This window comes from Sus scrofa, chromosome 4, assembly GCF_054392235.1.
Source record: "Sus scrofa isolate SSC_HxYL_T2T_F1_AM1 chromosome 4, Sscrofa_HxYL_maternal_Yorkshire_Landrace_v2.0, whole genome shotgun sequence".
NCBI classification, from domain to species: domain Eukaryota; kingdom Metazoa; phylum Chordata; class Mammalia; order Artiodactyla; family Suidae; genus Sus; species Sus scrofa.
The window spans coordinates 85961598-85982764 of record NC_139386.1 but is presented as its reverse complement, the minus strand read 5'-3'; the positions used below and the strand labels follow the sequence as shown (position 1 = coordinate 85982764).

Genomic DNA, 21167 nt, shown 5'->3' with positions numbered 1-21167 from the left:
CCTAATATATCCAGTGAAGATAACTACTATTATCATATGGGTTAGGGTTTTGCTGTTTTGTTTTGTTTTTTTACAGAAATTGTAAACTACAAATATTCTGCAACTAAATTCACTAAAGAAAGTGTTATCTAAGTTGCTACACAGAGATCTATAATAATCTATTTTCAAAAAAAAAATCTCTTTAAATGCTCTATGATATTCCCAGCATGGACATACCATGGTTTATTTAGCCATCCCCCTACTGACAGACATTTAGGTTGTCTCCCATTTTTTCCCATTACAAACAGATTTGTCCAATCTGGTCTGCCTGGTCCTATCCCTTGAGAACAAGATTTACCACTTATACTTTGTTAAGGGCACAAAATAGCAATTGTCCTCAGGAGTATTTTATAACACATTTATAGTACTTTTTTTTTTTTTTTTCAAAATCCTGGATCCCAATAAGACTTCCTTTTTTGTCTATTTACAAAAAGTTTTGTAAAAATATACAATTGAGATACATAACATATTAGTTTCAGGTGTACAACATAATGATTCAATATTTGTATGTATTGCAAGATGATCACCAAAATAAGTCTAAATAACATCTGTCACCATGCATAATAGAATTTTTTTTTTCTTATGAGAATTGTTAAGATCTACTCGTGTAGTGACTTTCAAACATGCAATACAGTACTACTAACTAGAGTCACCAGGCTGTCCATTATATATATCCCCATGACTTATTTTATAACTGTAAGTTTATACCTTTTGGTTACCTTCACCCTTTTCACCTACACCACCACCCCGCTTCTGGCAACCACCAATCTAGTTAGTCTAAGAGAGTAGACTTAAATGTTCTCATCTTAAAGAAAGAAATGGTAATTACCTAAGAGATGGAGGTAATCATTTTGTAATAGATAAGTGTATCAAATTAACATATCTTACACCTTAAACTTACACAATTGTTACATGTCAAGTATATTTCAACAAAGCTAGAGGGAAAAAGGGGGATAGAAAGGCAGAAAAAGGACAGGAAAAAAAAGAGATATATCTGAGAAAATTAGGGTATTCTATTAACCAGCTGCTATGCAGTTTTGCAAATACAACTGATTCCTGCTACAGAAGAATATAACAAGCTCTAGACTATGTTCGTAATAAAATATATAGGGGAAAAACATTTTAAATTTCAAGTTTTGTTTTAGGCTCTATACTTTCTCATTCAGTTGTAGTAAATAAAATCCTGCCCAGCTTTTAAACTGCAGTTCCTCCAAGTTAGCAGGTCCAATAACAAAAGGAATTCTGGGTGGAAAAGAAGCAAAAGCCAAGGCAAAAATAGTTAACCGATTTAGAAGAAACTTGATCAAATTGAAAAGTGGAAAACAATTCATGTAATATAATCCTGAATCATCAGTCTATTTAGCAATCATGAATCTCTCTTTGAAGGCTATTTTATTTTATTTACCTTTTCTTTTGGCTGTACCCACAGCACACAGAAGTTCCCAGGCCAGGGATCAAACCCTTGCTGCAGCACTGACAACACTGGATCCTTAACCACTAGATCACCAGGGAACTCCTGAAGCCTCTTGTAAAATAACATCAACTTTGAGATATTTGTTTAGTTTAATTCTTGTGGAACATAGTTGATAAACTTTAAAGGCCTTAATTATACTAGCAGTTCACCTTGGTTAACAGTATTTAAATCAGTGGTCTATTTTAGAAGATATATAAATTCATACCTCTTTATTAGTCAAAAGAGTCTTGGAATTATCTCCTCCATTCTCTGTAGGCGCAAAAGCAAATAAATTGATGGTTCTAGTATATTCTTTATCGTAAACAACGTGTATGTGAGATATACCTAACAGTGGCCTATCTCTGCTTCGTAAGGTAAAGGTGTTAGCCAGAACCCAACTCTGGTGCTAGAAGATACAACTGCAACAAACCAGATGCAGATAATTTAATTTCAGTGATCAGGAAGCCACACCAGCAGAGCAAACAAGCTCCATCTTCAGCTGCTTATAGAGACCACCAGCTTTGAAAGAGTACAGATGTCAGTGGTCAGGCTGAACACAGGAAAAGGGCTTTCATTTCTCTCTCTTTTTCAAAAGGCCTACTCTTTCTCTTCAAGGACTGACAGCAACAGACACAGGAGAGAGATTTGGATGCAGAAAGGATCTTGAAAATTCTACTAGAGTCAGTCTTAGGCTTTCATTAAATTCAGTTTTTCCTGATATGCAGTAAGATTGTCACTAGGTCAAAGGAGGAAGAAGCAATCTGCATGCCTTGAGATTTAAACAATTTTGCCATTCAGAGTATGTATTGTTTAAATACACTACATCCTGAACTTTGTGGATCATGATGCATAGTAAGAAATAAATATATTCTATAGCATAACCCTGTACACACAACGCACATGCAATTTAAAACAAAAGTTTCATGAAAGTGACCCTTGCCATATGCAATGAATATGGAAAATGTTTATTTCATGTGTCTTCGTTTTAATGCTGCTACCTACCACAAATTGATTTCATGACTGAGTAATGGGATACAACCACAGTTTGAAACATACTGCTGTCTTCCCCCTGCCTACCTTTCTACCCTAATTTCCTGCTAATCTCCACCACACACCTGTACTGCTACCACCCCCACATCACCTCATAATCTAATATCTACTCTTTTTTCACATTAAACCATAAGGTCAGTTCCTGCAATACTCGACGCTCCTTTGATCTTGTTGTTAGTTTGCCTAGAACCCTTCCCTCGTTCACTGCAGTTTATCATTCAGTCCATTCAGACAAAGCTCACTTCCTTAGAGGAGCCTTCATTTACCACCCAATTTGAAAGAGCCACCACACCCAACTCCAGGCAGAATAAGAGGATAGGGATAGAAGTTCACTGATCTTAGGGTTGTTGGGAATTCTGAATGAAAAAATATCAGACAGGCACAAAAAAACAGTATTCCACAAATGTCACTTACTATCTCCCTATGCCATGGTACAGATCACCAAATTCCAGCTATTGAAATTCTATTCCACTTGCTTTGTGGATTTTCTGATTCTGAAAAGTGAAAATTCCATCCTCCAATATCCCCCAAGTACTTGGTACCCTCACAGACACTTAACACATTCTTAATTTTTTTTTAATTTATTCAGCTGAGTGCCTAATACAATCTAAGCAATGGCAGTGAACAAAATAAAGATCCATTCCTCTAACAGATCAAGTCTAGTAAGAGTGACAAACCTATTAAATAATTTCAACTGAATGTGGTAAGTACAATAAGAGAAATGTGTACTGTGTAAAGTTGTGACAAAAAAAAGAATGAAGAGTCAACTCTCTCTGAGTAGAGAAAGAAGAAAAACACCTAACCTAGGAATGAAGAATCAATAGGAGTTTGGCTAGCAAACATGGCAGTAAAGGTATTCCAGGTGGAAGGAACAGCATGTGCAAAGTAGAGGAAAGAGGCTTACCACCAGTTTGCAGTTGCTTGGAATGTTCAATGAAAAGGCAAGTAACTAAAAGAATGTCTAAGAAAGTTTCATGACAGAAGCAAGACAGGTTAAGTCCTAGATCATAGAAGGCTTTGTATGCCATTCCAGATAGGCTGAATTTTTATACTGTTGGGAATGAGGAGTCTAGAGTTCTAAAGCGGTAATTAACATCAACAGATTTAGGGTTCAGTAAATTCCTTCTTGTGGTAGAGAAAATAATGAATTGAAGAATTACCAGACCAGAGTGTTAAAGACACTACTACAACAGTGCAAGCAAAAGCTGAGGAGATCTCGGAGTTCCCGTCGTGGCACAGTGGAAATGAATCCAACTAGGAACCATGGGGTTGTAGGTTCTATCCCTGGCCTCGCTCAGTGGGTTAAGGATCCAGAGTTGCCATGAGCTGTGGTGTAGGTTGCAGAGGCTGCTCAGATTTGGCATTACTGTGGCTGAAGCATAGGCTGGTAGCCGTAGCTCTGATTACACCCCTAGCCTAGGAATCTCCATAAGCCTCGGGTGAAGGCCTAAAAAAAGCGAAGGAAAAAAAAAAAAGAATTGAGGAAATCTGAAACTAAACCAGAATCAGGTGACCAACTGAACAGAGAAGACATAGGAGAGAAAGGAGTGTAGGAAAACTGTGGTTTCTGGTTTAGGTTATAAATATAGTGGTAGCATCAACTTGGTGAAACAAAAAAAGCCAGGTGAAAAGACAGCAAGTTCAGTTTTGGTCGAGTTTGAGGGGCCTTTGTGGTAACCAGCTAGAAGTGTCCAGGTCTTACCAGATCTGAGATGAAACTGAAATTTAAGAATGAATGCTTACCAGGTCTGAGATGAAACTGAAATTTAAGAATGAATGCTTAGGCATTAGTGGAACACTTGTGTGTGGATGAAATCAGCCAAAGAAAATGGACAGACTAAGAAATTAAGGAATGAATCCCAGAGAATGGCATTTAAAAAGTAGGCAAAGCCAGTGGGGAAAAAAAAAAAGAAGGAATGAATGATGATGAGCTTCATCTATCAAAGAGAGGCTAAATAAATTTTGAGAAGAAACTCCTGGATTTGGCCATAAGAAATTTAAGCAAGAACAACTTCATGAAGCCATTAGAGGAATTCAGATAACTGAGTGCTGAGGATGAAAGTAAAGAGCTGAATTTGATACAAATGGAAGCACTATGCTTTCAAGCAGTTTACTGATAAATGGGAGGACTAGGCAATAAACTGAACGAACACAGGCTGGGGGTGTGCTTTTGTTTTATTTCATTTTCTTAAGGTGTATGGCTTGAACACGGGGGGGGGGGGGTGGGGAGAGAAGGAAATGGTGAGGAAGAGGCTGAAAGCACAGGAAAGAAAAAAATATAACCAAAAGCAGAAAGTCCTATAAGGAATGGGAGGGAATAAAATCTAGAGCAAAGATGGAAGCATTATCCTTCAATACCTGTTTCTCTGAACTAGAAACACAAGACCTAACAGAGAAAGAAGGGGTGGTGGGTGGATCTCTGTTTGTTGTTGCTGTTCTTTCTTTCTAGAGCCACACCTGTGGCATATATAAGTTCCCTCGCTAGGAGTCCAATCCGAAGCCTACACCACAGCAATGCCAGGTTCTGGCTAAATCCTAAGCGGCAGCTTGCAGCAATGCCAGATCCTTCACCCACTGAGCGAGGCCAGGGATCAAACCCACATCCTCATGGATACTACTCTGGTTTTTAACGCATAGAGCCACAACGGGAACTCTGGGTGGGTCTCCATATTTAATTTCATAGCCATACCTGGCATTCTCGAACATGTGATCGAATGAAAATCATCTATAGGCTTTTTTAAAAATGCAAATATGGAGCCTGTTTCTATTCATGCAGAATTTCTGAAGGTGAAGCTCTAGCAAGTGAATTTTCCAGAAGTGATTTCCAAGTGATATTATGGAGTATTCCTGTTAAAAGGTAATCAACTGTATAATTTAGGGCTAGTGCAAAATGCAGCTATTATTAGGTGGCCCTTAGGGTGTGGAACGGTACTCGGCCCTCAAGAGAGCAAAGACTACAGGATTCAGAGAGATTCGGATCAGTCATGAAAAAGTCAAATAAACATCGCCACATACTTTTAAATGAAGCGTGTTAAAGTGAAGCTGAGAGGTTGAAAAAAATGCAATGATGAAAAATGCATACATCTCCAATGTTTGACCGAAATAAGGTCTCACCTCAGACTACTAGACTCCGTGTCTTAGCCTTAAACTTCCTGTCACAATACTCTACAGGCTCAGCAGGACCAAAGTGTAATTCAGGGTGCTGCAAGAAGTAGGGAAAGCGAGGAAATTGCACGGACAGTTCCTGGAAAGGGACAAAGAAATAACCAGCCGAAGGTAGAAGCGATCTGGATGCCTCTCAACGCCCAGACGCCCCAGGACCTGGGACAAAGCATAAGCAAGACCGCGATGCCTTTCTTCTGACACCGCCTCGCACTCACCATCGCCTCGGGATCTCAGCACCAGGAAATAGGTAACTTTGCAACTGGAGAACACCTACACCAACACCAACGCCAGGTTACTCTGGCAACAGAGCCCCACCTACTGCCGGACTCGGAGCGGGCCGCCACTACCCCGCCCCTTTGTCCTTAGTGGCTGGGAGTAAGTAGAGCTCCGCCCACCCAGCCGACCGACCCGCCCCTTCACGCCGTAGCTTGGAGCAACGGAACACCACCTACCTCTTTCCAGCATCATCACTTCCGTTTGGTTGAAAGGCGACCCGGAAGTTCAGTCTTAAATGCGGCTAGGGTCCAAGTATTCTTTTTTTTATTTTTTAATAAGAGTCTACCCAGTTTTCTTTTACTGAAGTCTTGAATCGTATGTTCTGCGTCACTTGAGTTTAAATGGCACCAAAAGTGTTTTCCTTTTGAAAAGTATTCCGGAAACGAAACCCTGAGTAATCGGAAGTAATTAGCTGTGAACCAAAAGCTTGATGTCCCCAAGGTTGGGGCGGATCGGCTTCGGAATGCTAGAGGAGTGTGCGCGGAAGTTAACCCGTGATATCTAGCCAAAGAACCTGTAAAGTGAGGCCCCCTGCAATTGGGAGAGTAAGAATCTGAGAGGTAAGTCCAGGAAAGGGCTTGTGTAACTGAGAGGGGATTTTGGAAAGGGACAGAGGTTTGGATTGAAGTGTGTTGTTCATTCAGTCTCTTTAGATTTAAGGAAAGGTTGCCCGTTGTTCCAGGAAGGTTTGTTCAGACAGGGACGGAACTTTGGATTTGACTTCTGGGGATGGCAGAGGTTGACAGGATTGTCGCTTCCACTCCTGCCACCTTCATACCTGTTACACACTCCAGACCCACCCCCACCCCCTTCAATTAGTATTTGCCTGCAGACCTTTGTACATTTCCCTGCGCATCTTCCTAGGGTTCATTGCTCTTGCGAAGGGTCTTTGGAGAGCTATTTTTCAGAACAGTGGCGGCGGGGGTGTGACTTTTAAGGAAGGTAGGCACGGAAGACGCTATGCTGAGTTATATCGAGTACTCAAGAGTTATCATTTTTGTGGGTGAAACCATTTGTCATCTAGTGCCTGGTTCATCATTCGTGATCACTGCGTTAGTATTACCTTCCTTCTCATGTTCTCGCCTGAATCTTAGTAAGACTAAGATTTAGTAAGGTCATGCATACATTCTGAAAATATATGCTATGACATTTTAATTTTTACCAAGAAATGCAAATTAAGTTATTATGAATTTTTTGTCACTTGTTAAACATCTAAACAGAAGCTCCTCTGTCATGTAGTGAACAAAATAGTGTCCATGTCTCCTGAGAAGATAATTACTTTAATACCTTTTTTTTTCCCCTTTTTTGGGCTGCATCCGCAGTATTTGGAGTTTCCTAGGCTAGGGGTGGAATCCGAGCTAAGCTGCTGGCCTACAACACAGCCACAACAGCACACTATCCAAGCTGTCTCTGCGACCTACACCGAAGCTCATGGCAACACCAGTTCCTTAACCTACTGATCTAGGCCAGGGATTGAACCCGCAACCTCACGGTTCCTAGACGGATTCGTTTCCACTGCACCAGGACTGGAATTCCTAATTACTTTTAAATTCCTGGTATCTATCAATAATACAGAGCACCTGTAGTAACTACAGTACTATTTCTGAGCTAAATTTAAGGACGCATATCTGATAATTTAGAGTATATAGGTGATAATTTAGAGTATACCAGTGAAGCAGGAATTTGAAAGTAAACCACCTCTCATTTTTTTTAAGACATTGGGTAGTCATAACAATATCACCTTGTGAAAAAGGGGTGTAAGGGGCACTCCCTAAATGCAGGTTTACTAAATGAAGAAGCAAGTAGAATATCATAATCTTTAAATGACAGGGACTTAATGAATGTGTTTATATGGTATTGTTTTAATTATTTCATTTTATTCATATTTAGGTTTTTCAGTAGAAGCCCGGGGTACATTTTCATTTTTAAAAAAATGACTACTCTTGAAGGTTTAGAAACCAAAGGTAAGTTTTCTTCCTTTGATGATAATTGTTTTAAAACATGGAATTTATGATGATAGGACAAAGGATTGTTTGAGCCAGGTAGCAAAATCTCACAGAACCCTTAGGAATTATTTGTTTCACATCTCTTCGTATTTGTCTTTTAATGCACTGTTTACATCAGTACTTCAGGTATACAGTTGAATATTAGCATCATTTGATAATATTTATTACTACTGTTTATGTCTACTATTGTTAAACATTTAGTATAAAGCAAATTTTTACATCTATGTTCTCTGCCCACTAGAAGATTAGATTTAAATAAATAAGAGTATACATTTTCAAAATTTAGGTAGATGGACAAAAAACTGTGTGTATGTTTCTGTGTCCAAATTTCTCCTTTTTATAAGTACATCAGTCATATTGGATTAGAAGTGCACACTACTTCAGTACGATGTCATCTTAACTAATTACATCTGCAGTGACTCTGTTCCCAAATAAGGTCACATTCTGAGGTATGGTGGATTCAACATTATGAATGTTTTGAGTATTTGAAGCGGGACACTTTTTTTTTTTTTTTTTTTTTTTTAATTTTTAGGGCCGCATCCACAGTACATGGAGATTCCCCGGCTAGGGGTCAAGTCGGGGCTGTAGCTGCCAGACTATACCACAGCCACAGCAATGCAGGATCCAAGCTGAGTCTGCGACCTACACCACAGCTCACGGCAACGCCGGATCCTTAACCCACTAAGCAAGACCAGGGATCAAACATTCATCCTCATAGATGCTAGTCAGATTTGTTAACCGCTGAGCCATGACAGGAACTCCCAGGACACAATTTAAATCAGAACACTTGCTAATTACAGTAATTACTTTTTAATCCTGCCTTACTTGTCCTTTGTGTGATGTTTCATACTGTGATCTTTCCTACCTTTTGAAATACTTTATTTCCTTGATTACCATGACTTCATTCTTATATTACACCTACTTTGTGGCCTTTTCTTGTCCAATACAGTAGCCACATGTCCCAATTTCTGTATAAATTAATATTTTTAAAACTTAATAGCCCTGTCACTGATGACTGTTGTATAAAACAGATATAAAACATTTCCATCATTGTATAAAGTTCTGTTTGACACCACTACTCTAGAATATAGTTCTTTTTAATCTTCCTCTTTTGATTTATCCTTTAAATGTTAATGTTTTTCAGCCCTCTTTCTCTTCTACTTTCACAGCTTTGGTTATTATCTATAAGAATAGCTTCCAAATCTATCCATAGCTCAGATCTCTTCCCTTTTGATTCAGACCCTTATAGCCTACTGACTGTCTTCACATAGACATTGGTAACAGTCTTAGCACATTCCCAAGTGAACTCCTGACTCAGGTTATTCTTGAGTGGAATGAATTATGGAGGTTGGTGCTGTCAATGACAGATGGGAAACTTATTTTCTAGAAGCCAGTTTTGTAGCAATCAGATCTCCAACAGCAAACTCTTTAGAGGAGGATTAAATGTATTTAGGAAGTGAAGATCATGCCAATAAATATTTAATTGAATTTATTTAAGTTTGTGCAACAGCATTTCAGAGTTACCAGAGATTTTTTATGGTATTAGAATAAACAAACCATAAACTCTAAATGAAAAAATAAACTGGGGATTAATAGGAAATAAGAGCAATTAAATCATAACTAATATGAAAGTAATTAGCATGGTGCTTGGCAAAAAGCAAAAACTAAATATGACATCATTAGTAATTAAAACAGTTATTACAAGGCCTCTGTGAAATTAATTTTTTAAATTATTTGTTGTTACTTGTTTGTAATGAGGATTAGAGTTATAAAGTACTTTCACATAGATTATTTCATTTGATCTTAATTGTACAGTGAGGGAGATAATTCAGCTATTAGTCCTAATCCTACATAATGTCATATTAACTGTTAGTGAAGAAAAGTTCCTTGTATCACCTGGCCTGAGAAAGGGTGCACTTATTATGATTGACATTTGTCAGTTGCCTGCATTTCCTGTAACTGCCTCAGAAGAGAAGCGAGATTGACTTAAAGGGACAGAACTTCCTCTCAGTAGATATTTGAGCAATACTATCATCATGAGAGAGATGTGTCATTGCTTCTAGGGCTGTTTTTGAGAGGGATATATACAATAAATGACAACAGTTAGAAAATTAGACTGTGAATCCAAAACTTTTCTTGGTAGTAAGGTTGAAATTAAAAGGGATTAAAGTCAGATAGTTTAGTGAAATAGACCATACATGAAATAGACCATACAGATAGTTCAGTGAAATAGACCATATGAGATGTTATAAGTATTTATAATTCCATAAAATAGTCTTAACTTTTAGCCCTAGTTCTGTGGAATAATGGGTATTAGGTGAAAAAGGACTCCATGAGCAGATAAATTTGGGAAATGCTGGATTAAAGGAGAGATTATACTATCTGACTCCTCAGAGTCTTTAATATACTAATGTAGACTGTGCAACTCCAAGAAATATAGTATGCAGCATTGCCCATGCTTTTTTGACCAGGGAACTCCTTATTTGTGGAGTCTGTGACAAAAGGAATGTTTGGATTCCACATCAATAAATGTGAGCCTAACTCTTAAGTCCATTGTCTATATTTTTCTAATTTAATGGTAACTAAACTTTATTAGGTGATACTGGTGACATTTAAAAGAATATTAATTTAAAATTACCAACTGGGAGTTCCCATTGTGGCTCAGTGGAAATGAATCTGACTAGCACCCATGAGGATGAAGGTTCGATCCCTGGCTTTGCTCAGTGGATTAAGAATCTGGCATTGCCATGAGCTGTGGTGTAGGTTGCAGACATGGCTCGGATCCCACGTTGCTGTGGCTGTGGTGTAGGCCTGCAGCCTACAGCTACAGTTCAACCCCTAGCCTGAGAACCTCCATATGCTGCGGGTGCAGCCCTAAAAAGACAAAAAAAAAAAAAATTACCAAGTGATGAACTGTAATTTGTTTAACTGTTTTATAGCAGATCTGCATAGATCTGAAAAGTTTGTCAAAGTATATCCGAGTTAGGAATTAATGATTTTCCTGTATAGGAAAACAAATTAAGCAGTTTGGGTTTTTTTTTTATTTGTTTTGGTTTTGTCTTTTTTCCCTGCGGTCACACATGCAGCACAGTGCAGGCTAGTGGTCCAGTTGTAGCTGCAGCTTCAGGCCTAGGCCACAGCAGCACTGGATCTGAGCCACATCCGTAACCTGCACTACAGCTTGTGGCAACACCAGGTCATTAACCCACTGAGTGAGGCTGGGGGTCAAATCTGCATCCTCATGGACACTATGTCAGGTTCTTAACCCTCTGAGCCACAATGGGAACCCCTAAGCAGTTTTTAAATGAGTTAATTATTAGATGTTGAAAAGAAATCTAGGTAGTATGTTAATGTCAGCATTTATGAACTTCAGTAAGCACTTACATACTTTTTCTGCACCAAATACCATTTCATTAAGCTGATGATATAAAAATTAGGAGGCAGTCCCTGCCTTGAGGAGCTCTCAACAGTTTAGTCTCTGAAAGAAACAAACTCTTGTATCATGACTGATGTCTGTGACTAGCAGTGCCTTTCACAAGACCAGCAGCACATTTCTGTGAAATGCATGGCTGCGTGCACCACCACCCCCCTTTCACCCTTCTAGCATATATCCTGATATTCCCCCTTTCCTCTTTGGGGCTGTATCTCAGAGCTATCTGAAATACTGCTGCCTGGGCTGTCGTTAAGTGGAAGAAACAAAGGATATCACAATCACCTGCAAAAACAGCCATCTCCAAGGTGAGCTCCCAGGGCTGTGAAAACTCAGGATACTGCTCCCTCCCCCCACCCTCTCCTTAGGTGAGGTGTGTGTCAAAGGAATTGTTTCAGTGAGCCCCTACCTCTTTTGTTCCTGCTATCTGCCCTTTGCTGCAAAAACTCCCATAGCTCCTAGCTCCTCCCTGGCCTCCTCCTTGGACTTAAGGCAACTTGTGATGTTGTCTCCCAGGCTTAAGTCCTCATTTTGCCCCAAATAAAACATAACTCTCAGCTTTCAGGTTGTGCTTTTTTTTTAAGTCGACAGCTTTGGAATACCGCCCCAAAGAGGTAAGGGGGAATATCAGGACATATACTATAAGGGTGAAGGGGAGGTACATGCAGTCATGCATGTGTTTCACAGAAGTTTGCTTCTGGTCTCATGAAGGGTACTACTAGTCACAGACATGAGTCATGAAGGATTTTAGTGTTTTTCTAGAAATGAGGAAATGTAAGAATTGGGCACATAAAGTCTTCTAAAAATATCTGACTATCTGAAGACCTGTTCTTCCAGTTTTCCCAGAGCACAGAGTGCCTCACTCCTAATATGCACACTGAACTCTGCTCAGGGGGTGCTCTGAGCTGCAGGTTGATAGCCGCAGTGGCTCAGAATTTAATCCTTGTAGAGACTGAAGGCAAGTGCCAAACTTCACAAAGAAAGGGAAGGGGAGGAATTAAATTGTCTCCATGCTTCCTTGAGGCTTTTAATACTTAATAAATCCGTACACAAAGGAAAAATATCCCATACAAAGCAACATCATTACTCCCATCTTACTTGTTCAAGGTCCCAAGCATCAACTTTCACCCTCCTAGGTCTAGGCCCTGGCTAAGAGGAGGGGGTCCCTGCACTGGCCAGTTACCCTGCCTAGGAGCCTTTGTCCAGCACCCAGTCTGGGTCCTCCTACCAGTGCCCAGGCCTGGCTAAAGAGGCAGATGTCAGTGGGCAGTGCCCTCTGGGCCAGGTTCCCAGCCTCTGCAGCTGTCATCACTGAGGGATCAAGGTGCCCAGGACCCAGCAGGCCCTCAAGCTCCTTATGCCAAGCAGATGGCAGCCGGGCCCACGGACTATAACCAAGGAAGACTGCCACCACCATTACTTTGCAGAGGTGGGGCCTGAGCCGGGCCAGTAGGGGAATGTGGTGAGCACTCTGGAGCGCTGCAGGACTCAGCCCTAAGCCTTTCCGAGGCCCCCAGCTCACCTGTCTGCCTGAGGCCAGAGAGCCTAGAGGGCCTGGGTAGAAGGCAGCAGTGCTTCTCAGAGCGCTCTCTTTGCCACAAGGACCACTGCTCTAGTGACTTTTGGTGGAGGGGACCTTTAATGGTTCTGAACTAGTGGCCAGTGCCAACAGCTATGTGTCCACCTCACCTCTATTACATAAATGTTGGCAAACTGAGGCTCTTGGGTCTCCTAAGAATCTCTGCAATCAGTTTGGTAATAAGGAACACTAATTTTGAATCCCACTTAAGCCAAGTGTTATCCCAAACAAAAAAACAACTCTTTTCTTCTCAGCATTAGACCTATATTACAAAAAAAAAAAAAAAAGCTTTACTCAATTATTATTGTTTTTTGGTTGCTGGTTTTGTTGTTTTTTTGTCTTTTTGCCATTTCTTGGGCCGCTCCCGCGGCATATGGAGATTCCCAGGCTAGGGGTCGAATCAGAGCTGTAGCCACCAGCCTACACCAGAGCCACAGCAACGTGGGATCCGAGCTGTGTCTGCAACCTACACCACAGCTCATGGTTATGCCGGATCCTTAACCCACTGAGCAAGGCCATGTACTGAACCCGCAACCTCATGGTTCCTAGTCAGATTTGTTAACCACTGTGCCATGACAGGAACTCCCTATATTATAGTTTGAGTTTTATCTTTAAAATTTTTTTTCTTTCTATATATAAATGCCTATATAGTGTTCTTAATTTCACCTTATGGTCCACAAAGCCAAAATATTATTATCTGGCCCTCTATGGAAAAAGTTTGCCAGTGTCTATTTAGGATATTATTTGTTCTCTCCTTATATTTCACCAGTTTGGGGGAAGGCAGTAAGAACAAATCATAAATCTTATGTTTTAATTTGTTGATAAGTGGAAGTTAATGTTGATGAATAACTGAAAAATACAGTGGAGAAGAAGAGGAGTTGATGTTTCACTTTACTTAAACAGTACTCATAAGTACAGGGCTGGTGCAGTAGATCTTCATTATCCCACTTGACCGAAGGTAAGGACTCACAAGTGTACGCTGGATTGGGCCTAACACATATGTAATAAAGGTTTCTATGTGTGTCACAGGAAAAATAGAATTAAGAAAGTATGTTACCAGGTGAGAATACGTAAAGCCCTGGCTCTCACTTGCCTCCTTGCCCATGTACATTAGCTAGAAGCATGTCACAAAGAGGGACTGCCCATTTGATACATGGTACAACTTTGGTACTTATAAATGCTTGAGTAAGTAGGACAGTTTAAATAAAGAGTAAACTGAGGTTGAACCAAGTTGGTTGAATTTCTTGATTAGAATTGTATGACATACTTTGGTACAACTTTGGTACTTATAAATGCTTGAGTAAGTAGAACAGTTTAAATAAAGAGTAAATTGAGATTGAACCAAGTTGGTTGAATTTCTTGATTGGAATTGTATGACATACTTTGTTTGAAAAGAGACTTCTGTTAAACATTTCTTTGCCTTTTAAACTTAGCATTAACCATTTTGTGATTTGCTGTTGAATCTTTATTACCTGAAATTCCAACTCACAAATGTTGTAACTTGCCTAGAAACTGAATTTCACCTTAACGGAATGTCACACCTGCTTCTTATTTCTTCAGCTTCAGTGGGCCTGAGTGGTATAATTCTAATTATGTTTTTGTTTTGTTCATTTATTATTAGTCTTTAGTTAATTCGTGATTCTACATTACTTCTTTTTTTTCTTTTTTTTTTTTTTGGCCACACCCATGGCATGTGGAAATTCTGGGGCCAGGGATTGAACCCATGCCACAACAGTGACAATGCTGAATCCTTAACCCACTGAGCCACCAGAGAACCCCAACATTACTTTTTAAATCCCAGAATGTCTTAGTGATAAAATTAAATTTGCGTTTGATAGAGTTAGACAACTTAAAACCCAGATTTTACAAGCATGGGAACAGGCCTTTATTTTTGAAACAGTTCAGTGGAAATTGTTCTGGGTGCTAATGTGCTACAGCATGAACTAAAATACCAAAGCCTCTATTTCACTTTCTGAAGTTTTCCTTTGTCTTTTCCAACATAGAGTCAGTCCTGAAGTCCAAGATATGTCTTTGTTACATTTAATACAGAAATGACAAACTATTTTAGTCTAATATAAAATGTTTTGTTAAATAGAACACATTAATTATACCTCAAATGTTTTTCAGGGAGTTCCCATTGTGGCTCAGCAGGTTAAGAACCTGACTGTCTCTGAGCCTGTGGGTTGGTTCCTTGGCCTCACTCAGTAGGTTAAGAATCCAGCGTTCCCACAAGCTGCATTGTAGATTGCAGATGTGGCTCGGATCCTCTGTTGCAGAGGCTGTGGCGTAGGCTTGCAGCTATAGTCCCAATTTGACCCCTAGCCCCAGAACTTCCATATGCTGTAGGTATCGCCATAAAAAAAAAAAAAAAAAAAAAAAAAGATGTCTCTTTCTACCTCCGATCTAACTAACTTAGAATTCCTAGTACTATGCTACATACTTGAAAAAACTCACAAAAAATCTGTTAAATTAAAAAGTAGGCCTAAAGTCTGGTGATATAACTTTGTAAGACTTTAGCATAAACAAATAGAAGAATTATATTTTATGACATTAAGCTTTCTTTCTCCCTTTAATCAAGATTAAAAGAATAATATGAAAGCAATAGGATCTAACAAATAATGAGTGCTTACTGTGCCAAACACTGTTCCAAACACTTTACATGTATTTTTATTTACTTGTGAGTATTGCATTAGCTCATGGGAATGGAACATGCAAAAATAAAACTAAAGACGTAATAGATCTGCTGATACATCAGTAGAGTTATTTTGTGAGTTCGACAGTGCAGATCTTCACCTGGCCCATATATTCTATATATGGGTATTTATTCAAAGTAAATAATTCAGAAGTTGAGAAAAACCTGCTGGCATAAAAGTATTCATTAAAACATTTTTATAATGAAAAATCAGGAGGAGTCTAAACATCTACAAATAGAATAATAATTAAATAGTGTTGTATTAACTTGAGAAAATAATGTACTCATAAAATGAAAAATATGAAGACTAGCGTAATAGAAAAATATATTAAGCTTATAAAGTTATGATTATAAGCATATAAAATATTAAATTTAAAGTAATGAGAAGTTATTTTAGAGTGATTAGAATATAGGTAATTTTTTCTTCTTTATACCTTTTAATAATGTAATATTTTTAAAAATAGTGATAGAAACCAGAAGACGTGACTGTGTGTGAAGATAATCTGCTCTACTCTATAGTTTCTCTGAGTGTGTGTGTGTGTGTGTGTGTGTGTGTGTGTATAGTTTCTGTGTGTGTGTGTGTGTGTGTGTGTGTGTGTTTGTGTGTATATATATATAAACAAAGTTTGGAAGAAAAAGAAGCTTATTAAAAAATAGAATCCTATTAAATAAATCTAAGGAGTATATTCTTGGTAGGTATTTTCCTTGCTGTGAAATATCTTGACAGGTAATTTTTTCATAATAATTTTCTTAACATTATCCTGAGCAAGCTTGCCATCTTCTAAATGAAGAATTCTATGTCTAGGGCCAGGATCCAGAAACCAAGGTGACAGCGGTCTTTGTTTGAAATTGAAATATTTGTATATTATAAATCCCTCTGTACTTTAGAAATTCTTCAGAAAAGTTTAATAAGACCTTATTATTGCCCTTACTTAAATGACTGTTCTCCTCTAACTGCATGTGTTACAGTGAAACATGGTTAATCTTTAATTAGTATAATTAATTAATAATTAATAATTAATTGACCAGGACATGGTACTGATATCTAATAGTAATTGAGACCAAGGACATACTTTGGCATTTTTTAAAAAACTAGGGCTAAATCTGTAACTGCAATGTATACATCTAAGGATAACCTGACCCCCTTGCTGTACAGTGGGAAAATAAAAAAATAAAAAAAAAAAAAACTAGGGCTTTGTTGCCTGTGAAACTCAAAAGTTCATCGTTGTTACCATTGTTATATGTGCTTGTTCTTTTCCTCTCCCCTTGTTACTATGCATTTATTGTTCATCAGATACAGAGTACTGGGTGCAAGGTACTTTACTAGGAATGTAAGTGGTAAACAGGAGACACACAGTCCCTCCTCTCATGGAACTTATATCTTAGCCTAGATATAAGGCACAGACAGTGTACAATTAATTACACTGAAAATATATTTGCCATTTTGATAGTGAAAAGAGACATGCAGTCTTCCTAATCACAGTAGATTAGAGAATGGCTTCCTTTAGAAAAGGTTGGACTGAGATTTGAAGGATGATTAGGAGAGAATAAGTTAGGAAGACTATTCCAAGAAGAAATGTATACAGAAAAAGAGGAAGGCTTTTGCTCCCATGGAGACACTAAATTTAAAAGTAAGACTTGAACTTGGGATCAAGGGAGTGAATGGCCTAAGTTAAAACCTAGGAGATAGCCAAGAGGCCTGATCACAGAGGGCCCTTAGACTATAGTAAGGATCTTGGTCTTTATTCTGAGAGTGATGAGAAGCCATTCAATGGTTTGATGTGGATCAGAGCTGAACTTTTTTTCAAGCTCATTATAACTGTTATGTAAATTCTGTGGGCTTCTATAACCCAGCAAATGCGGCTGTTAGCAAAGGCAATAAGTTCGGGTTGATAAGGTAATAGCTCTGGTTTGTGGAAGGCCTCCCAGACCTATAACAGCTCAGCTCTGGAGTCAGAATCGGAGTAAATCCTAGTTTGACACTTAATGATTTGGACAAGCTGTTTAACCTCTCAGAACCTCTCTTTCTGTCTACAAAGTGGGTACTCTTGTGCTTACTTCGTGAGACTTGTAAAAATTAAATGATGTTGATGCATCTGAAGGACTTAGCCCTCGGCACATAGTAAATTGAATAAAAGCTAGTTATTACTGTTCATAGGCATTGGCCTCCATCTTCTCAGATGTGCTGCACTTGTAAAATGGCAAGGAATCTAACTAGTAGCTCATAGGGGTGTTACTGAATGTACTAATTCAGGAACATGGCATAGGTTAGGTATCATCTCAGCCACCTCCTCAAGGATTGCAGCATTTACCCTTCTAGCTTATTCATTATTTCTAAGCTCTACACTGTTTATTTTCTTCAGTCAGTTAGTGAAAGTAGCCCTTTCTTAGAGAAAGATGACTCAATGAAATTTTTCTTAACACTACTCAATTTGAGATAAGGAAAAATAGGAGAAAAAGAAACAAATATTTTTGTTATTTGACTGGAGCAATGGTAGTATAGTGGTGAGCACAGCTGCCTTCCAAAGGTTATGTGAGGTAAGAATGGCTAGCCAGGTTTGGCTTATATGAGGGAAGATAGTTTAATTGTATTTTAGTAAACTTGTGTGGCAGGGTTTTAAGTGTTTGGAGGAAGGGGATGGGAGCTATTTATTGAATGTCTGCCATTTAATTCTGTGCAAAATACTTCCTTTTTTTAATTATTATTTTCCTAATACAATTTTTTTTTTCTACTGTACAGCATGGTGACCCAGTTACACTTACATGTATACTTTCTTTTTTCTCACATTATCATGCTCCATCATAAGTGACTAGACATAGTTCCCAGTGCTACACAACAGGATCTCATTGCTAATCCATTCCAAAAGCAATAGTTTGCATCTATTAACCCCAAGTTCCCAGTCCATCCCAATCCCTCCCCCTCCCCCTTAAGGGGCAGCGTAAGTAGTGGTTAAGGCCCCACTCTTTGGGTCCAAGCTATCTAGAATTGAATTCTGCACCTTCTACCTACTATCTGTAGACAAGTTCCTAGACTTCTTTGTGCCTTGTTTTCTTCATCTATAAAATAGAGTTAGTCATATCTACCTCAAAGGGTTATTATAAGGATAAGTGAATTATATATAAAGTACTTAGAATAGTATTCAGCACATGGTAAATCTTTTATAACATTGGTTATTTGTAATCATTTTCTCATTTAGGACACAATTTAACCCTACATGTATTGCTAAATTCATTTCATGGAGGCTAAAACTGAAGCTGAGATAACTGTTGGATATAGTCCAGGATTATACAGGTAGTAAGGGTGGAAATAAGGACTGAAAACCAGATCTGGCTGATCCCAAAGTTCATAACATTTTTATGACACCCTGTTCCTTTCACTTTTAGGTCATGATGCCTGCCTTGGTGTGCTTATCAGACTTAGTGAGAAAGTGATATTTAGCATAATAACAAAACCCATTAATGATAATTATGGTTCATGATTAAGATTCATATTGAATGCTCGAGAAAGTAAGTAGCATCATCATTCAGAGAGTCGGGAAAATTTAATGCAAAGAGTGGAGTTTAAACTGACTTCTTAAAGGGTTAAGTTAGAATCACAGTGAGTGGTGAAAAGAACCCAGTTAAGAGAGTAAAAAATATCAGAAACAAAGGCTAATTAGAGACTTAGGAGAGAGAGTATTGAATATTCTGGTCAAGTAGCTTGTGAAGCATCCTTTGCTAAGAGTTCACAAAAACAGTGAATCTGTTTTGAGGTAGACACTTTCAAATAAGCATGTACATAGCTTATATTTATTTTTATATTTAACTACCATTATTGAGTGTCTATAGTGTGTCAAGCACTTGATCTAAATTACCTTTCCTACCACAACCCTGTAGTTGTTACTATCGCCATTTTGCAGATTAGGAACTGGAGAGTCACGGAGGGTTACATTATTTACCTAGGATTACACTAGGAGGTAGAAGTCGGAAGCAAATACCTTGATTCCAGATCTCTTGCATTTTCTACCAAGAGAGAAAGCATTTACTTAAGGAAATTTTGAACTTAAGACTTTGTTCCTCTTTTGTAGACAAATGATTGTTTTGAGAATTTCTTTTTACTCTAAATTTCTTTCTTTTTTTCTTTAAGTGACAGTAATTCTGAATGTGGGTAAAGTGTATCTTGGCATATTCCTGGCATTTCTTTTCAGCATGTAGTTTATGTTTTGTTTCCTTTTTATAGCCCTCCTTACTTCAGCCCCAATCCGAGGAGCAGGAGATGGAATGGAAACTGAGGAGCCACCTAAAACTGTCGAAGTTACCTCTGGAATCCAGCCTATAAAGCATCACATCCTTCAGAGTCCACGAAAGAAAGCAGTTCCATCAGAGAGCCCAGGAGTTCTTCAGCTAGGGAAGATTATTGCTGAAAAAGCAGTGGAAGTCGAAGCCATAAGAATATTAGTTCCCAAAGCTGCTATATCCCATGATATCCCCAACAAAAATGCAAAGGCTAAGTCTCTGGGACATCATAAAGGAGAAATCCTTGGCCAGCCAGAGGGCATTGTAGAACCCAGAAAGGAAGTATCTGAGGTAAAGACTGTATTGGAAAAGCTCAAGAACTCTGAAAGAAGGTTACTACAGGACAAAGAAGGTCTTTCAAACCAGCTCAGAGTACAGTCAGAGGTAAGAACAACCTTAATAGCTTTAATGAATACTGCTCTTCACCACTGGGCCTTCTAAGCCTGCATGTTAGAAAACTACATTTCCTCTTGAAATGTCATTCATTATAGTTTCTCATTCCTCTAAGAAGCTTCCTCTTAAATTTTTCTCTTTTCTTTGTGCATTTAATAGAAGTAGTTTATGTTGGGAACTTATACTCTAGAAATGGTTGAAGTGTGAGGTACTTGGACAAGACCAACTATAAGTTGTAAAAGAGGTTACAGTTACAAACTTGCAAACCAGAGATTGACCAAGACAGAGTAGTTAGTAATCCTTGTTTTAAGGATCCATAAATTCCAAGTATTTTTGTCTATGTATAGGTAATACTTGGAATAAAGAGAATGGTGATAAAAATATCAGTATTTTCAATGTAAATGGAAAACTATCTATAGTGTTTGATTCCATTTCTCTAATCTTTATGTCTTAGTAAACATTGCCTTACCACTCTCCACTTTATTTCTGTGTTAGATTATACGTCTTTTTTGCTAGATGTTAGTTTTTCTAAGTGACACCATGGTTGGTGATTCTTATCCAAATATATTTGTTGGAGTTCCCGTCGTGGCGCAGTGGTTAACGAATCCGACTAGGAACCATGAGGTTGCGGGTTCGATCCCTGCCCTTGCTCAGTGGGTTAACGATCCAGCATTGCCGTGAGCTGTGGTGTAGGTTGCAGACACGGCTCGGATCCCGCGTTGCTGTGGCTCTGGCGTAGGCCGGTGGCTACAGCTCCGATTCAACCCCTAGCCTGGGAACCTCCATATGCCGCGGGGAGCGGCCCAAGA

General features: G+C 38.7%; 2 protein-coding genes and 1 long non-coding RNA gene across 10 annotated transcripts in view; 1 reads left to right on the top strand and 2 right to left on the bottom strand.

Annotated features, from left to right (window-relative positions):
- NME7 (NME/NM23 family member 7) overlaps positions 1–6027 on the bottom strand; it is a 278798-nt gene extending 272771 nt beyond the window's left edge. For 4 of the 6 annotated variants that reach the window (XR_014843894.1, XM_085022464.1, XM_021089440.2 and 1 more), the window contains exon 1: positions 5923–6027. Coding sequence is in view for 2 of the 6 variants with exons in the window: in XM_021089440.2 (XP_020945099.1) it covers positions 5923–5925 (3 nt within the window). In the remaining 4 variants the exon portion in view is untranslated. Of the gene's footprint in view, positions 1–5656; positions 5787–5922 lie in introns of all 6 variants that reach the window. The other 2 variants (XM_021089441.2, XM_085022465.1) reach the window with 1 other exon arrangement.
- LOC146403912 (uncharacterized) lies at positions 1174–5786 on the bottom strand. Of its 2 annotated transcripts, none has more exons than XR_014843907.1 (2): positions 5144–5786; positions 1174–3835 (listed from the first exon to the last, which is right to left on the bottom strand). It is a non-coding gene; the product is annotated as an uncharacterized LOC146403912 (long non-coding RNA). The 2 variants fall into 2 exon arrangements; XR_014843906.1 differs by having other exon boundaries at positions 1174–3831.
- A 357-nt stretch (positions 6028–6384) lies between the features above and the next one.
- BLZF1 (basic leucine zipper nuclear factor 1) overlaps positions 6385–21167 on the top strand; it is a 42257-nt gene continuing 27474 nt past the window's right edge. The window contains exons 1-3 of one of the 2 annotated variants that reach the window (XM_003355067.5): positions 6385–6543; positions 7874–7947; positions 19910–20349. In XM_003355067.5, coding sequence (XP_003355115.1) covers positions 7917–7947; positions 19910–20349 — 471 coding nt within the window. In that variant the 5' untranslated portion in view covers positions 6385–6543; positions 7874–7916. Of the gene's footprint in view, positions 6544–7873; positions 7948–13767; positions 13957–18887; positions 18983–19074; positions 20350–21167 lie in introns of those variants that run through there. The other variant, XM_085022461.1, reaches the window with a different exon arrangement.